We start from the raw sequence: 18,163 nt of genomic DNA, 5'->3' as shown, positions 1-18,163 counted from the left end.
ATCCATAGGTTAAAAAAAAAACGAAGAGAGTGAAAAGAGAGAGAAACAAAGAGAGAGAGAGAGAGAGAGAGAAAGAAACGAAGAGAGTGAAAAGAGAGAGAAACAAAGAGAGAGAGAGATACAGAGAAGGAAAGAAAGCGGGCACTAAAGTATCATTGTAACAGATTCACTAATTCACGAGCTCAAAGTATTTTAGATCCTTGTTAATACATGGCCCGTTTATTACAACTCAAAAAAAAAAAAAAAAAGAAGGCGGTATTCCAGCCATAATAAACACTATAAAGCCTGGGAATAAATCAACGGACGTAGCCGGTGTGTACTGCTAGTTTTATATATATATTTATATTTTATACATGTTTATGCATTTCAAAAAATGTTGAAAACTTCATTTTATTACCTGAGAATTTGAAAAGTTACAAAAGGACAAAAAATTCAAAATCTGTTGATCTATATTGTAAATTATATGAACAAGAGATCCTGTCAAGACTCAATTGAAGCTTTGTTCTATCAGTTCTATATTGAAAGAGAAAATTTAAAGCCACACAAACAAACAAAAAAATGAATCTTTTTCTTTTCTTACCTTAGCAGTAGATTGAATAGAGCGTATTGTTTTCAAAAGGTTAGGTGGAAAAAAAAAGAGACGGCTCAATACTTGACGTGCGAATAGCAGCTAGAGCGGAAGTGACAGATGAGAGACGTATAGATGTTTTGGTCTTTCTGGGTTTTTTTATGTTTTTTTCGGAGACATCGCTAGGATTCCTGATAGCAGAAACAAAAAAAAAGGGAAAGGGGGAGCGGGAGACGATCACGTGGTGTGAGCGGTATGCAAGGGGACACCACGCGTGAGAAACGCTGCTCGGCGAGCGGTTCTTACGAGGCGTGTAACCGAGAGTGTGTGCGCGTGTGCGTAGGGCATTGACAAAAGTACTCTAGTGAATGACAGTATGAACATGTCAGTGACGTAGGAGAGGGGAAACAACTTACAGAATGAGTACGTTACATGACTGTCATTGATTTCGATTGATTTTTTTTTAATAGATTTTTTTTTTATTTGATTTGATTTTAATCTCGTCGGTTATTTTTTTTTAAATATTTACTCTGTTTCATTCTATTGACGAGTGTCAGTTTTATTCTCTCTCTCTCTCTCTCTCTGTGTCGTGTGTGTGTGTGTGTGTCTCTCTCTCTCTCTCTTACTGTCTCTGTCTCTCTCGCTGTGTCTCAATCTCTCTCTGTCTGTCTCTCTCTCTGTCTCTCTCTCTGTCTGTCTCTCTCTCTCTGTCTCTCTCTCTCTGTCTCTCTCTGTCTCTCTCTCTATGTGTGTCTCTCTCTCTGTCTCTCTCTATGTGTGTCTCTCTCTCTGTCTGTCTCTCTGTCTGTCTCTCTCTCTATGTCTATCTCTCTCTGTCTCTCTCTGTCTTTCTCTCTCTGTCTCTCTCTCTCTCTCTCTCTCTGTCTCTCTCTCTCTCTGTCTCTCTCTGTCTCTCTCTCTGTCTCTCTATGTCTCTCTCTCTATCTCCCTCTCTCTCTGTCTCTCTCTCTGTCTTTCTCTCTCTCTGTCTCTCTGTCTGTCTCTGCCTGTCTCTCTCTGTCTCTCTCTGTCTCTCTTTCTGTCTCTCTCTCTCTGTCTCTCTGTCTGTCTCTCTGTCTGTCTCTCTCTCTGTCTCTCTCTGTCTCTCTCTCTCTGTCTCTATCTCTCTCTGTCTCTCCCTCTGTCTCTCTCTCTGTCTCTCTCTATCTGTCTCTCTCTGTGTGTCTCTGCCTCTCTCTCTGTCTGTCTCTCTCTGTTTCTCTCTATCTGTCTCTCTCTCTCTTTCTCTGAGCGTGTGTGTTTCTGTCTGTCTGTTCTTGAGACGATAACATGATCGTTTGACACATAGAGAGAGAGTGTCAAGCGCTGTACCGTCTCTATTTTATAAGATAAGATAAAATAAGATGAAGGGTAAACCATTTTTACACTTTTATTTTGTGTCGAGGGCGCGGTGGCCGAGTGGTTTCCGAACTTAGGATAATGCGTTCGAATCTCGGTAAAGAAGGGAATTTGAATTTCGTTATTCTAATGGGTTCCTAACTTTAATTGGGGAAAGTAAAGGCGGTTGGTCGTTGTCACTAGCGTAGCCAGGGTGGAGGGAGGAGGGGGGAGAATTTGAAAATCCCCCCCGGGCCTCCACTTGAGGGGGGCCCCAAAGAAACAGATGAGCTTAACATCAATTTAAATAATTTGTGGAAGATTTGTGTGTATGCTTTTTTTACCTCGAAAGGAGAGTATGATATATTGAAATGTCTTTTGTATATCGTCCCCGACAATGTGATTTTAATTTAATAATTAAGAGGTTGAAAATTTTAGTTTGAACTTACTGTTTTTAGGGGGGGGGGGGTTAAGTTTGTGTGATTTTAATATTTGAACACGACTGACCAAGGGTCACCAGGCACGACCACACGTTTGTCCAACTTGCTTCGTCCAATATCACAAGAACAATTTTTGGTTATAAATAAGGGACATAACTCCGAGTCCTGAATGAATAACTTAAGGGAGGCAACTCAACAAGAAATTTAGTGTTACGAATGTCACTATCCAGGCTCTCTGCAAACTGCACCATACACCACCACCAACTTAAAGAACTTGACAACTCAGGGCTCCAAAGTAACGTAACAGTTTAATGTCCAATAAATAACAGCCAATTACTGAACAATTGGCAACACGTAACACAGGCTGTACAAATATCTCTCCGTATCAATCGTACCGCCGTATCAACTCTTGCACTGGCCTGCTCCGTCTCGTTCCGGGCTTGCACTGGGTTCAACAGTTCAGGACTGACTTCCCGATATATCTCTGATGGCCCGATGTGTGGCAACTCAAAAATAATCGTCCCCTAGACATTAAACAAGCCACTCATACACGTCATTCACGTCATACACGAGGCCCGTCACACCAATGTCGATGATGATGGCAGAAGTACACATGCCTTGTTGGTGGTTTTCTTGGCATCTAAATTCTATGTGTGATTCGCCTCAAGTACAGTTCATGCTAAACTTCTGGATGCAGTTGTCAAGCTTCGAATTTCCTGCGTGAGCACCTGCAGATAGACAGAGGTCTTTAAGGTCTATAGCAACAGGCTTGAACGCAGACCCAACGTTGTCTTGATCTGTCCAGCTCATTGAGGTACTCGTAGCAGGTACAACAGGAAATATCGCTTCAGGCACATAACAGACTTCAGATTCTTCGTGTGTCTCTTTCCTTTCAATTAGGTACATCCCGTTGAGATCGTCGCAGAAATCGTTGTCAAGTTTTTTGTCTAGAAAGTCACGCCTGCTATTCTATTACAAGCGTCCCTGCTTTTTTAGTGACGGGTGTGCGCGCGTGGTGTCCCGCATGGTTAGGCGACGTAGAGAAATATAAATACAGAGAAGAGAACTTGTTCTTCCTCCCCTCTCTTTTTTCTTCTGAGCCGCGCTCTCTGTCGCAGCGAAAGTTACGTGGGGTAACTCTAGTCCGACTTGCAGAAATAAAAGAGTTATCTTTCCATAACGTTTTCAAGGGTTATTGAGTTTGTGTGCGTGCGTGCGTGTCCTGCATGGTTAGGCGACGTACGTAAATTTTATATATAGATTGGCCTGACCAAGGTCCAATAACATTTTATTTTTATGTTCTTATTTGATTTATAGAAATGTTTTCAATAAACCCTAATAATAATAATAATAATAATAATAATAATAATAATAATAATAATGATAATCATTATAGTCCGTAAAGAAATTTGTCTTGTAATTGTGCATTACAGTAAACAAAACATTGTAACTATAAAAAAGAAAAATGTACAAACACACCTAACCCACTCATAATTTAAATGTGAAAAGTTTATATCAGATTGTTTCTATTTAATGATACGATATTCACTAACATTAAACGATGACAGTTTTCACAGTAATCCAACTTATGTCAGGTACCCATTAGAGCTGTGTGGACTCAGAGGCGCCCAAAGAACCCGAAATTAAAAATCCCAGTTTTCAACAGGATTCGAACCTGGAACCCCTGGTTTGGAAGCCAAGCGCTTTATCGCTAAGACACCGCGCCACCTACCCAGATTTATTCCAAATGTTTTTTAATACATGAGTGGGATTGGATTACCATAAGCCTAATCTCACTCTGGGTGTCTATCTGTGTGTTTCTTTGTTTTGTACTGTTCTAAATTATGCTTTCTAAGGTGAATGTGTTTTTATTTTTTTTGTTTTGACCGCTAGTTTAAATGTAGTGTTTGTGTATTTCTTTTTTTTTTTCCCCTGCGTTTAGCCTGCTTGTTTATAACTGTATTAACTTATGTGTTCTATCTAAGGTGAATGTGTTTTTATTTTTTTTTTGTTTTGACCGCTAGTTTAAATGTAGTGTTTGTGTATTTCCTTCTCTTATTTTCCCCCTGCGTTTAGCCTGCTTGTTTATAACTGTATTAACTAATGATGTGTTCTATCTAAGGTGAATAAGTTTTCATTTTTTTTGTTTTGACCGCTAGTTTAATTGTAGTGTTTGTGTATTCCCTTCTCTTATCTTCCCCTGCGTTTAGCCTGCTTGTTTATAACTGTATTAACTTATGTGTTCTATCTAAGGTGAATGTGTTGTTCTATCTAAGGTGAATGTGTTGTTCTATCTAAGGTGAATGTGTTTTTATTTTTTTTGTTTTGACCGCTAGTTTAAATGTAGTGTTTGTGTATTCCCTTCTCTTATCTTCCCCTGCGTTTAGCCTGCTTGTTTATAACTGTATTAACTTATGTGTTCTATCTAAGGTGAATGTGTTGTTCTATCTAAGGTGAATGTGTTGTTCTATCTAAGGTGAATGTGTTGTTCTATCTAAGGTGAATATGTTTTAATTTTTTTTGTTTTGACCGCTAGTTTAAATGTAGTGTTTGTGTATTCCATTCTCTTATTTTCCCCCTGCGTTTAGCCTGCTTGTTTATAACTGTATTAACTAATGATGTGTTCTATCTAATGTGAATGTGTTTTTATTTTTTTTGTTGTTCAGACTGCTAGTTTAAATGTAGTGTTTGTGTATTCCCTTCTCTTATTTCCCCCTGCGTTTAGCCTGCTTGTTTATAACTGTATTAACTAATGATGTGTTCTATCTAAGGTGAATATGTTTTCATTTTTTTTGTTTTGACCGCTAGTCTAAATGTAGTGTTTGTGTATTTCCTTCTCTTATTTTCCCCTGCGTTTTGCATGTTTGTTTATAACTGTATTAACTAATGATGTGTTCTATCTAAGGTGAATAAGTTTTCATTTTTTTTTTTTGTTTTGACCGCTAGTCTAAATGTAGTGTTTGTGTATTCCCTTTTTTTCCCCCTGCGTTTAGCATGTTTGTTTATAACTGTATTAACTAATGATGTGTTCTATCTAAGGTGAATATGTTTTTATTTTTTTTTTTTGTTTTGACCGCTAGTCTAAATGTAGTGTTTGTGTATTCCCTTTTTTTCCCCCTGCGTTTAGCATGTTTGTTTATAACTGTATTAACTTATGTGTTCTATCTAAGGTGAATATGTTTTCATTTTTTTTGTTTTGACCGCTAATTTAAATGTAGTGTTTGTGTATTTCCTTCTCTTATCTTCCCCCTGCGTTTAGCCTGCTTGTTTATAACTGTATTAACTAATGATGTGTTCTATCTAAGGTGAATGTGTTTTCATTTTTTTTTGTTTTGACCGCTAGTCTAAATGTAGTGTTTGTGTATTCCCTTTTTTTCCCCCTGCGTTTAGCCTGCTTGTTTATAACTGTATTAACTAATGATGTGTTCTATCTAAGGTGAATATGTTTTTATTTTTTTTGTTTTGACCGCTAGTTTAAATGTAGTGTTTGTGTATTCCCTTTTTTCCCCCCTGCGTTTAGCCTGCTTGTTTATAACTGTATTAACTAATGATGTGTTCTATCTAAGGTGAATATGTTTTCATTTTTTTTTGTTTTGACCGCTAGTCTAAATGTAGTGTTTGTGTATTTCCTTCTCTTATCTTCCCCCTGCGTTTAGCCTGCTTGTTTATAACTGTATTAACTAATGATGTGTTCTATCTAATGTGAATGTGTTTTTATTTTTTTTTGTTTTGACCGCTAGTTTAAATGTTGTGTTTGTGTATTCCCTTCTTTTTTTTTCCCCTGCGTTTTGCCTGCTTGTTTATCTGCTTTGATGAAGTTATTTAATATTTTAACACACTTTTTTACGCACATTTTATTTCTTTGATCGAACGTCAAAGAGACGACCACTCAAAATTTCATCAGATAATCTGTTAGCCAATCGCAAAAAAGGAATAGTTACCATTAATTTTGTGTAGTCTGTCTTTCTGTCTGTTTGTCCGTCCATCCGTCCTATTTAGATCTCAGAAACTAGAAAAGAAAAAGAAAGTTTGATACGATTCGTTCATCCATGGATTTGCGCATTGATATAATTTGCACCTAAGGTTACATTGGAAAAGTACCAATGAATGAAATATTGATTCCAATGATGTTTTTCAAAAAAAAATTTATACGAAAAAGGTACATTTGTATTTGCATATGGAACGAGGAATGTGCCTTTATATTTGTGGTTTCTGAGTATTTTATTAAATTTTGTTTTTGTTTTCAAAGATTATGGTTCAGTGTTTATGCATAATTGCTACTTTTCTTTTAAGTCTTTTATCCAGAAGGCTTTCTTAATTTAGTGATTTTACTAAAGGTGTTTCTCTATTGAAATGTTAATATTCGTTTGTTATAAATCTCACTGCTCTAGTTTTTTTTTGTCTGTTTCAGCTTCCTAATGTTTTCTTGAGTTGAGATATTCTATAACAAACGTCCCGCGCGTAGCATACCCCGCTATTTAGTGAATGGTGTGCGCGCGTGGTATCCCGCATGGTTAGGCGACGTAGAGAAATATATATACAGAGAAGAGAAGATAACTTGTTCTCCCTCCTCTCTCTTTTTTTTTTTCTCTCTGTCGCAGCGAAAGTTACGTGGGGTAACTCTAGTCCAACTTGCAGAAATAAAAAAGTTATCTTTCCATGACTTTTTCATCAAGGGTTAGAGAGTCTGTGTGCGTGCGTGTCCTGCATGGTTAGGCGACGTACAAAATGTTATATATAGACTGGCCTGACTAAGGTCCAATAACATTTTAGTTTTATGTTCTTATTTGTTCTTATTTGATGTGTAGAAATTCTTTCAATAAACCCTAATAATAATTGGTATGGCTCTTCCGCCGTGTCAAATCCAAATAATGAAGTAAGAAGGAGGTAACCTTTACCAACTCAGTAAACACCGAAACAATCAAATTTGGTAGTCGACTCGAGTGTTATCAAAATAAACACTTTTAATACTGAAAAAAAGGGATCCGTCCAATGTCCTTCGTTATTAGCCGTCTGTATCTTCAAAAGACGTGGTGTTTCTAGCGTCACTTAGAGCGTTCTTGTTTTTAAAGATCTGTCACGTCACTTGGCGCTAAGTAAAACTTTCCCATTATTTCCGAAACAAATACTAAATTCTAATCATGTCATAACCATAGACATAAATAAATATAGACTGGCCGATTAAAGAGTTTTATGAAACGAAAATTTGTGACTTGCAATTTTGTGTACTTTATTATACTGCATTTATGAGCAGTATAAAAGTTAAGTATTCATATCTATTTCAGCCACACACCTATATATATATATATTGTAAATAAGGAGGCAGTGTGGTTTTGTTTAATCTCTAAGAATGAAGATCATGCAACTTTTCATAATTCGGAAATCCGAATACAATAGATATACATGTTTTCAAGTTACATGAAGTTACTTCCTTCGGCCAGTCTATATTTATGTATGTCTATGGTCATAACATAATAATAGTAATAATCTTTAATTGTCCGTAAAGAGTTTTTGTGTCTGTTTGTCTTTGCTTTCAGTGTCTTGTATCTCTTTCTAGAATCTTTTTAGCTTTTTTATGGATGTTTGTCTCAAAGAGCTGTCCAAATGGTTTTTTTTTCTTTTGGCTTAGCAGCAGCATGTAGGATTCTATGGAGTTTATTTTGAATGTTCAGATTGCCATACCAGGCAGTGATGTTGAAACTTAAAATAGTGCAGATGTGAGCATGATAAAACATAATCAAGGGCTTTTCACTAACATTAAACGAGGACAGTTTTCACAGTAATCATAATCTTTGCTGCCCTGCTCTTTTTACTGAAATAATCAGTATTTGAAGTAGGGGTGCACCGGATAGTCGCTCCGGCTCCGGCTTCTGCCGAATATCCGGCGTTTTTTACTATCCGGTGCTATTCGGCTCCGGTCGGATATCACTACCGGATAGTAAACCGGATAGTAAAAAATACACATATTTAATATGCATAAAGTGGACCTCGTTCCATTAATGTCTGTTGTAGAATGTATTAATGTTTATATTAAAACAAAATAATGTGCTTAAAAATAGGGCCATTATGAATAATGCACCAAACATCGTTTATTATAAAGACAAGGCGTGTTAATAACTTATTATAAATGAAATGAAACTTTACATCATAAATGCGCTTTAAATACTGAGCAGCAATGGCTGACACTTTTTTTCAATTTGTCTCGACCTTTGAGTAGGTTAGTTAACATGTTAAAATGCTACATTCCTTGACTACGTCATGTTGACCAGACGTCTGTCTAGCTGTGCGGGTATATCTCCAGAGGTAGAGATGAACAACTCCCACCCCTTTTATTTGTTTAGTCCATCACATTAAGTTTTTTTTAATAGGTAGGTGACCACAAGTTCAATACGATGGACGTAAGTTTACTGTCAGCGTATTGACACTCTCTAGAGGTTACACCTTTCGAGGGAACTGAGTTTGTTTATTTAGTAGTTAATCTTTATTAGGGGGGCTGGACTACAAGAGCCACACCTCTAAGGTAACCAGGTATATTTCCAGATGAACAACACCCTCCCCCTTTTATTTGTTTAGTCCATCCCATTGAGTTCATTGATTGACAGGTGACCCCAAGTAAGATACGATGGACGTAAGCACTCTCTAGAGGTCACACGAGGGAACTATGTTTGTTTACTTAATAGCTAATCTTAATTGGGGGGGGGGGGGAGTGGACTGGACTTCAAGCCTAACATCTACACGGGTATCCGGACAAAGAGTATGCTTATTTGGAGAAAAATCTTAATCACGTGGTTGGGCTAGAGGCCACACCTTTTCAAGTGTGCCGAGTTACTTGAACATAAATCTCAATTAGTAAGCTGGACTAAAGATCACACGCACCTAAACGAGAGACCTTTAGCTACACAGAACACAAACCGCGCGATTATATAGCCCAGTAAGCCAGTAACTAATTATTTTGTAGAAGACACGACCAGAGCTATATCTTGAAACGGAGAGCTAAACACCCCCTACTCTTTATTTCTTTGGTCCTTGACACCCAATGTATTGATAGACATTGATCATTTTTTTAAGCCAGAATGAAAAAAACACAACGTGCTAACAAAGATATTACACTGTCAATAAATATTTTTCTAACGTGTTAACTTGAATATTACTCCTGCAGTTAAGTGTCTTGATTTGATAACAATATTCTTAATAATTTGTGACAGTCAATTAACTCCCTGTTATTACTAAATTTTTTTACTTTAGATGCGTACTTAGCCACTGTGTATCAGGCTAGGACGACTTTTACACACTTGACATCCATAGGCTTACTATCGTTCCCTTTTGTAACAGTTACTGAAACCACGAATAAAATAATTAATAAGTAATAATTAAGGAAGCTTTTTCTAACATACGTTCTTTGCATTTAATGTTTCTTACGTACGTTCTTTGCACAATAAAATAAAACAAAGATGTGCATGTTTGCGTGTGTGTATTTTTTTTTTGCCTTGTATTAAAACCTTTAGAAAGAAAGCTAATTTCATTGTTTAATTCTTTTGACTTAATAAATAACGGAAAACCTTACAGTAAATTTTAAAATCGCATAAAATAAATTGAATAATAGTACCGCAGTTAGATCTAGCAAACAAAGAAACAATATGCTGGAGTGTAAAAAAAAACAACCCTTGACCTCTAACTAGTGGACGGGTATAATTTATCTATATGCTTGACTGACCATGCCAATGTGTTATCTTTTTTGACTGACACCCAACTCTATTGCGTACGTATGCTCAAGGAAAAAACAATGCGTGATGGTTAACACAAACAACTATACACACTACACTAGGACTACATGTGTAACCTCACTAGGTATATCTGACCAGGTTGTTGGTCTGAAATTCATGAACACATACATCCGACCACTATACAAGGCAGATTGCAATTTACTTATGAGAGATTTACATTAGTAACTAGTTAAATATATACTAACATTATTTACATTGACCTTCCTACACACATCCTTTACAGTTGGTGGCATCGTACATACACACAGACACACTCATGCTATACAGATTTTTAGAAATACTGTTAAGCTTGAATAAATCAATCAGTAACAGAGTTTAAAACAATAAGGTATATCAAAGGAAAAAAAATAAAACCAACCAATATAGGTATGTTATTTAACAGTTTCGTAAAATGTTCAGCAACACAAGCTATTAACAAGACACTTAGGTATCCGGCTCCGGCCCCGGCCGAATATCAAATTTTACTATCCGGTCATATCCGGCTCCGGCCGGATATCAAAAAGTACTATCCGGTGCACCCCTAATTTGAAGTGACATATATATATATATATATATATATATATATATATATATATATATATATATATATATATATATATATATATATATATATATATATCATACCAAAAACCAATGACGTGGCAGAGTTTAAGTCATTGGTTAATGTGCATGACTAGATGCATGACACGTTGGACGTGATCATTTGTTTTTCTGAAGTAACGTCTGTATTATATAAGATAAGATACCAAGACTGGAAAACGGAAACTAATTCTTATTTGATAATGATCAGATCACAGACCTATATATGTAGATTGTTATGTATCGAACTCTTTTTCAAGCTGTAAGGGAAGTCACTCCAAATATAGGTACATCGATGTTTTCGATCTTAGAATTGTAATGATCTTTAGTTTTCAAAGTTTAGAAATAAACAAGAGATAAATCTGAACGATAGTCCAGCGCGCAAACCGCACGACCAGGCAGTTTGTACATCTCCAGTTATTAACTCTTTCTCTCCGAAAATTATTTACCAGATTCTGGTGGAAACAACGCTGGTATCGTCAGTTAGGAGAGAAAGAGTTAATATTGAAAGTGATTATGTATTTTTGGCTTTTTCTTATTGAGAACTACCGTGATGGTAATCTTCTATAATGTTATGGATAAGTACGTGAAATTATTTTCGAGGTTGTATAGATCTATAGTGTATAATGATCAGTAATCACTTTCATTTTTAGGTTTAGTGTTGTCTGGGGTAGATATAGATATGTGTTCAATTAGTTTATATTTGGTAAATATTAGAATAAATAGCCAGAGTAATTTCATACTGTCGGTTGTTGTGTTTTAGGTTGTAAAGGTCTAGTTTGAATCTAGTTTGAAGTAAAGCTTAAGGATAAGGGGTAAGCTACAATTTTGGCACAATATATTGGAGTAGACGGGCTAGGAAATTAAAAACGAGCGCGCACCACTAACAGGTTTGCCGTGGGGGCCCTAACTCAAGCCCGGACCTGAATAGGTAGCTTTGCTGGCTAGGTTTAGACTTGGACGGGATCTAGAAGTTTATATCTAGATCTATATCTACTTTATAGATCTAGACTAGATTTAGAATATAGAATACATCTAGACTCTAGATTTCTGGACTAGATCTAATATTCTAGATTTAAAATTTCGACTAGATCTAAAATCTAGACAAGATATAGTATCTAGATCTAGATTCGTATGACTTGACACGTTTAATATTAAAATGACTAGATCTAGACCAATATTATGATCAGGATTAGTAGGCCTTTTGTACCCGATAATGGTGTACTGTGCTGTTCGAATCCGATTTACTTCTTAATGTGATAGCCTACTATTATACTGCTTATATAATAAATAAATCTGAGCCTATAAGCTGTCAGAAGATAAGTTATTGCCTTAATAATTCAAATTTTGTACAAACATAACACATATATATATATAAATAAAGTCAAAAGTGTGAGTTATGTTTTTTTTTAATGTTTTATGTTTATTTATTTCAAATGTTTACTAAAATGTTTATATTTCTTTCTTAGTATATCTAAAAGAAAAGCTTTAGACTGCTTTTTAAAAAATTACAACACATTTGTGATTTCTATTATTACGATAGAGCGCTGTATTATTCATTATACATTATTTTATTTAAACAGATCATTCGTATTTAAAAGTAGTAAATCTAAGCGGTTGTGTTCTCTTCTTCCGCAGCTTCCTGCGCGCTCCCAACAGCAATGGGCTCTGTATTTGGCCTTGCTGTACTGTCCTTTAGAGCGGTAGTTTTCCTGCAGCCTTGACCTTGCTTTTTAGACTCCACGTATTTCTGCGCCTTGGGGAAAAACTTGCGCAAGAAAAAAATGTGCAACTGGTGAGTCCAGAAGTTAAACTGGCGCGTGTCCTCGTCTAGAACTTCAGATTCGACCTCCGCAACATCTGGAGACAGGTCCCGGGTTCCTACAGTTACAAAGTAAAACAAAACAAAAATAAACTAGTAGGAACAGTAGGGTAAAAAATACAGAACATTTTATACAAATATTTCAAAAATGTATTGACGATTTTCAGACATGGCGTCAAACCCAGAAATAACGAAGCTTGTTGATACATCCGGTGTGCAGAATACAGGAAGTGTTGATAAGCTAGGCTTTTTTTTAAAGTTCTGATCATTTGTGTGCACTTTCTAGCACTGCAAAATCATATTTTCCAATCACTTCCGGTTGTGGCTTTTATGTAGTTGGCAACATTGTCGTTCAATTTAACGTCCTTGACATTGTCTTATTTTATAGTGCAAAATCTCCAACAGATACTGAAGACATATTTCCCGAAACGAAAAATGCTAATCACCGTTCCGAGGCTTTATTGGTTTTGTTGCTACAGTGTTGTTGTTGTTGTTGTTGTTTTACGAATGGTGCCATAAATAAATTCGTTCGCGCCTTCTTAGTTAGCTAGGGCTATAGCTACGTCTCCAGTTGCGCAGGTGGGTACGCTACCATGGCTATACGCGGGACTTGGGTGGAAACAATCGCGAGCGTTTCAGGAAACGATTAGACTAAATTTGTAGTCAAACCAAGACTGCTGTGGGAGTGTCTGAGAGAGTGTAAGAGAGCTTCCACGGCCTTGTCAAAATACAGGCGCAGGTCATCAAGAAAGTGTTTCACCACTGGCGAGTGCTTCACTGTTTACTTGGGTAAACTATAGGAAAATGGCGGGGATTCCCGGTGTGTTCGGCCTTCGCCACCCATTTTAATCCGTGCGTCCGGAGTGTCCATTGGAAATAGCTGTGTTAAATATGGACATTAACATGGACATCTTTCAGATAGAGCGCTTTGTTCAATCAGGCTTCCAATCCCAGAATTCCAGAGTGTCGGCTCAACTCTTTAGACAGTAAAGAGAAATCACGAACAGACGAGACACAGAGCTTTTTTTTGTGACATTCTGAGCTTTACCAATTCTTGTGTTTACAACACATTAGGAAAAGCTCAGGTCAAAGAAAATGAAATGAAGAAGGGGTGTGACGGGCCGGTAAAAACCAAGTGTGTGAGGAACCATCAAATCCAGCGGTTCTCAACCTTTTAAGCTCGGCGACCCCTTTTTACAATTCCTTACTTTGCCGCGACCCCCCCCCCAACCCTCACACACACACAGCAATAGAATAATAGACAAAAACAATCCATATTTTCGATAGTCTTAGGCGACCCCTGGCAAATCGTTAATCGACCCCCAGGTTGAGAACCCCTGATCAAGACAGTTGTGGATGTAGATTTGGTATGGGCTTGTTATAGGAGCTGCAAGTGAGGAGATGGTCTCAACGCTAACCTCGCGTCCTTGAACTCAATGACCCCTGTTGACTTCTTAACCTGGAGATATTGCCAACTCTAAAATTGTGTTCAGTCAGCACTAATCCACCAGAACCCCTGCCCCCCCCCTTCCCTCTCCAGCTTTCGTCTCTAGAATTCACTTTTTTTTTTCTTCTGGGTGACCGGTCATTACCAAGATCTTCATTTAACTTTTGACACCCAAACAACGCCAAATTAAATAAAGATTTTTTGTTTGTCCCACTGAAGTTGAAAGTCTTGCTCTTTTAGACTTGCTGAAAACTCAGACGCTGCGTCTGTGAGTGTGTGTGTGCGCGCATGTGTATTTGTGTGTATGTTTAGTTGTGTGGTGATTCGAGGGGAGAAAATAGACCGGGGTTGTGAAGGGGAGTGAAGTTAGGTGATCGATGAGAATTGAAGAGTTCAGTCCCTTAGTTTGCAAGCTCGTCCATCTATGTCGAAGTCTTGAAAAATGTTGAAACTATTTTGTAAACGATTTAGAGCTTTAGAAAACAATAGCTAGTTGGTAGATAGACCACCTATGAGAGAAGACAATAGCTAGTTGGTAGCTAGACCATCAATGAGAGAAGCCAATAGCTAGTTGGTAGCTAGACCACTTATGACAGAAGACAATAGCTAGTTGGTAGCTAGACCACTTATGACAGAAGACAATAGCTAGTTGGTAGCTAGACCACCTATGATAGAAGACAATAGCTAGTTGGTAGATAGACCACCTATGATAGAAGACAATAGCTAGTTGGTAGCTAGACCATCTAAGAGAGAAGAAAGTAGCTAGTCGGTAGCTAGACCATCAATGAGAGAAGCCAATAGCTAGTTGGTAGCTAGACCATCAATGAGAGAAGACAATAGCTAGTTGGTAGCTAGACCATCAATGAGAGAAGCCAATAGCTAGTTGGTAGCTAGACCATCTATGATAGAAGACAATAGCTAGTTGGTAGCTAGACCACCTATGATAGAAGACAATAGCTAGTTGGTAGCTAGACCACCTATGATAGAAGACAATAGCTAGTTGGTAGCTAGACCACCTATGATAGAAGACAATAGCTAGTTGGTAGCTAGACCACCTATGATAGAAGACAATAGCTAGTTGGTAGCTAGACCACCTATGATAGAAGACAATAGCTAGTTGGTAGCTAGACCATCTAAGAGAGAAGAAATTAGCTAGTTGTTAGCTAGACCATCAATGAGAGAAGCCAATAGCTAGTTGGTAGCTAGACCATCAATGAGAGAAGACAATAGCTAGTTGGTAGCTAGACCATCTAAGAGAGAAGAAAGTAGCTAGTTGGTAGCTAGACCATCAATGAGAGAAGCCAATAGCTAGTTGGTAGCTAGACCATCAATGAGAGAAGACAATAGCTAGTTGGTAGCTAGACCATCAATGAGAGAAGCCAATAGCTAGTTGGTAGCTAGACCATCTATGATAGAAGACAATAGCTAGTTGGTAGCTAGACCACCTATGATAGAAGACAATAGCTAGTTGGTAGCTAGACCACCTATGATAGAAGACAATAGCTAGTTGGTAGCTAGACCACCTATGATAGAAGACAATAGCTAGTTGGTAGCTAGACCATCTAAGAGAGAAGAAATTAGCTAGTTGTTAGCTAGACCATCAATGAGAGAAGCCAATAGCTAGTTGGTAGCTAGACCATCAATGAGAGAAGACAATAGCTAGTTGGTAGCTAGATCATCTATGAGAGAAGACAATAGCTAGTTGGTAGCTAGACCATCAATGAGAGAAGACAATAGCTAGTTGGTAGCTAGACCATCTATGAGAGAAGACAATAGCTAGTTGGTAGCTAGACCATCTATGAGAGAAGACAATAGCTAGTTGGTAGCTAGACCACCTATGATAGAAGACAATAGCTAGTTGGTAGCTAGACCACCTATGATAGAAGACAATAGCTAGTTGGTAGCTAGACCACCTATGAGAGAAGCCAATAGCTAGTTGGTAGCTAGACCACCTATGAGAGAAGCCAATAGCTAGTTGGTAGCTAGACCACCTATGAGAGAAGCCAATAGCTAGTTGGTAGCTAGACCATCAATGAGAGAAGACAATAGCTAGTTGGTAGCTAGACCATCTATGAGAGAAGACAATAGCTAGTTGGTAGCTAGACCATCAATGAGAGAAGCCAATAGCTAGTTGGTAGCTAGACCACCTATGAAAGAAGCCAATAGCTAGTTGGTAGATAGACCACCTATGAGAGAAGACAATAGCTAGTTGGTAGCTAGACCATCAATGAGAGAAGCCAATAGCTAGTTGGTAGCTAGACCACCTATGGCAGAAGACAATAGCTAGTTGGTAGCTAGACCACCTATGATAGAAGACAATAGCTAGTTGGTAGATAGACCACCTATGATAGAAGACAATAGCTAGTTGGTAGCTAGACCATCTAAGAGAGAAGAAAGTAGCTAGTCGGTAGCTAGACCATCAATGAGAGAAGCCAATAGCTAGTTGGTAGCTAGACCATCAATGAGAGAAGACAATAGCTAGTTGGTAGCTAGACCATCAATGAGAGAAGCCAATAGCTAGTTGGTAGCTAGACCATCTATGATAGAAGACAATAGCTAGTTGGTAGCTAGACCACCTATGATAGAAGACAATAGCTAGTTGGTAGCTAGACCACCTATGATAGAAGACAATAGCTAGTTGGTAGCTAGACCACCTATGATAGAAGACAATAGCTAGTTGGTAGCTAGACCACCTATTATAGAAGACAATAGCTAGTTGGTAGCTAGACCACCTATGATAGAAGACAATAGCTAGTTGGTAGCTAGACCATCTAAGAGAGAAGAAATTAGCTAGTTGTTAGCTAGACCATCAATGAGAGAAGCCAATAGCTAGTTGGTAGCTAGACCATCAATGAGAGAAGACAATAGCTAGTTGGTAGCTAGACCATCTAAGAGAGAAGAAAGTAGCTAGTTGGTAGCTAGACCATCAATGAGAGAAGCCAATAGCAAGTTGGTAGCTAGACCATCAATGAGAGAAGCCAATAGCTAGTTGGTAGCTAGACCATCAATGAGAGAAGCCAATAGCTAGTTGGTAGCTAGACCATCTATGATAGAAGACAATAGCTAGTTGGTAGCTAGACCACCTATGATAGAAGACAATAGCTAGTTGGTAGCTAGACCACCTATGATAGAAGACAATAGCTAGTTGGTAGCTAGACCACCTATGAGAGAAGCCAATAGCTAGTTGGTAGCTAGACCACCTATGAGAGAAGCCAATAGCTAGTTGGTAGCTAGACCACCTATGAGAGAAGCCAATAGCTAGTTGGTAGCTAGACCATCAATGATAGAAGACAATAGCTAGTTGGTAGCTAGACCATCTATGAGAGAAGACAATAGCTAGTTGGTAGCTAGACCATCAATGAGAGAAGCCAATAGCTAGTTGGTAGCTAGACCACCTATGAAAGAAGCCAATAGCTAGTTGGTAGATAGACCACCTATGAGAGAAGACAATAGCTAGTTGGTAGCTAGACCATCAATGAGAGAAGCCAATAGCTAGTTGGTAGCTAGACCACCTATGACAGAAGACAATAGCTAGTTGGTAGCTAGACCACCTATGATAGAAGACAATAGCTAGTTGGTAGATAGACCACCTATGATAGAAGACAATAGCTAGTTGGTAGCTAGACCATCTAAGAGAGAAGAAAGTAGCTAGTCGGTAGCTAGACCATCAATGAGAGAAGCCAATAGCTAGTTGGTAGCTAGACCATCAATGAGAGAAGACAATAGCTAGTTGGTAGCTAGACCATCAATGAGAGAAGCCAATAGCTAGTTGGTAGCTAGACCATCTATGATAGAAGACAATAGCTAGTTGGTAGCTAGACCACCTATGATAGAAGACAATAGCTAGTTGGTAGCTAGACCACCTATGATAGAAGACAATAGCTAGTTGGTAGCTAGACCACCTATGATAGAAGACAATAGCTAGTTGGTAGCTAGACCACCTATTATAGAAGACAATAGCTAGTTGGTAGCTAGACCACCTATGATAGAAGACAATAGCTAGTTGGTAGCTAGACCATCTAAGAGAGAAGAAATTAGCTAGTTGTTAGCTAGACCATCAATGAGAGAAGCCAATAGCTAGTTGGTAGCTAGACCATCAATGAGAGAAGACAATAGCTAGTTGGTAGCTAGACCATCTAAGAGAGAAGAAAGTAGCTAGTTGGTAGCTAGACCATCAATGAGAGA

General features: G+C 37.9%; 2 protein-coding genes across 2 annotated transcripts in view; both read right to left on the bottom strand.

The window, feature by feature from the left end:
• Nucleotides 1–737, bottom strand: part of LOC106058819 (allatostatin-A receptor-like) — a 158,721-nt gene extending 157,984 nt beyond the window's left edge. Inside the window, exon 1 of the mRNA XM_056030555.1 lies at nucleotides 581–737. The gene's annotated coding sequence lies outside the window, so the exon portion shown is untranslated. The remainder of the gene's footprint in view (nucleotides 1–580) is intronic.
• Nucleotides 738–12,115: 11,378 nt separating this feature from the next.
• Nucleotides 12,116–18,163, bottom strand: part of LOC106068241 (radial spoke head 10 homolog B-like) — a 28,199-nt gene continuing 22,151 nt past the window's right edge. The window contains exon 20 of the mRNA XM_056029947.1: nucleotides 12,116–12,590. Coding sequence (XP_055885922.1) covers nucleotides 12,319–12,590 — 272 coding nt within the window. The 3' untranslated portion in view covers nucleotides 12,116–12,318. The remainder of the gene's footprint in view (nucleotides 12,591–18,163) is intronic.

The sequence above is a fragment of the Biomphalaria glabrata genome, chromosome 5 (assembly GCF_947242115.1).
Source record: "Biomphalaria glabrata chromosome 5, xgBioGlab47.1, whole genome shotgun sequence".
NCBI lineage: Eukaryota > Metazoa > Mollusca > Gastropoda > Planorbidae > Biomphalaria > Biomphalaria glabrata.
The sequence above is the reverse complement of the archived record's forward strand: the minus strand, read 5'-3'. Positions and strand labels throughout refer to the sequence as shown.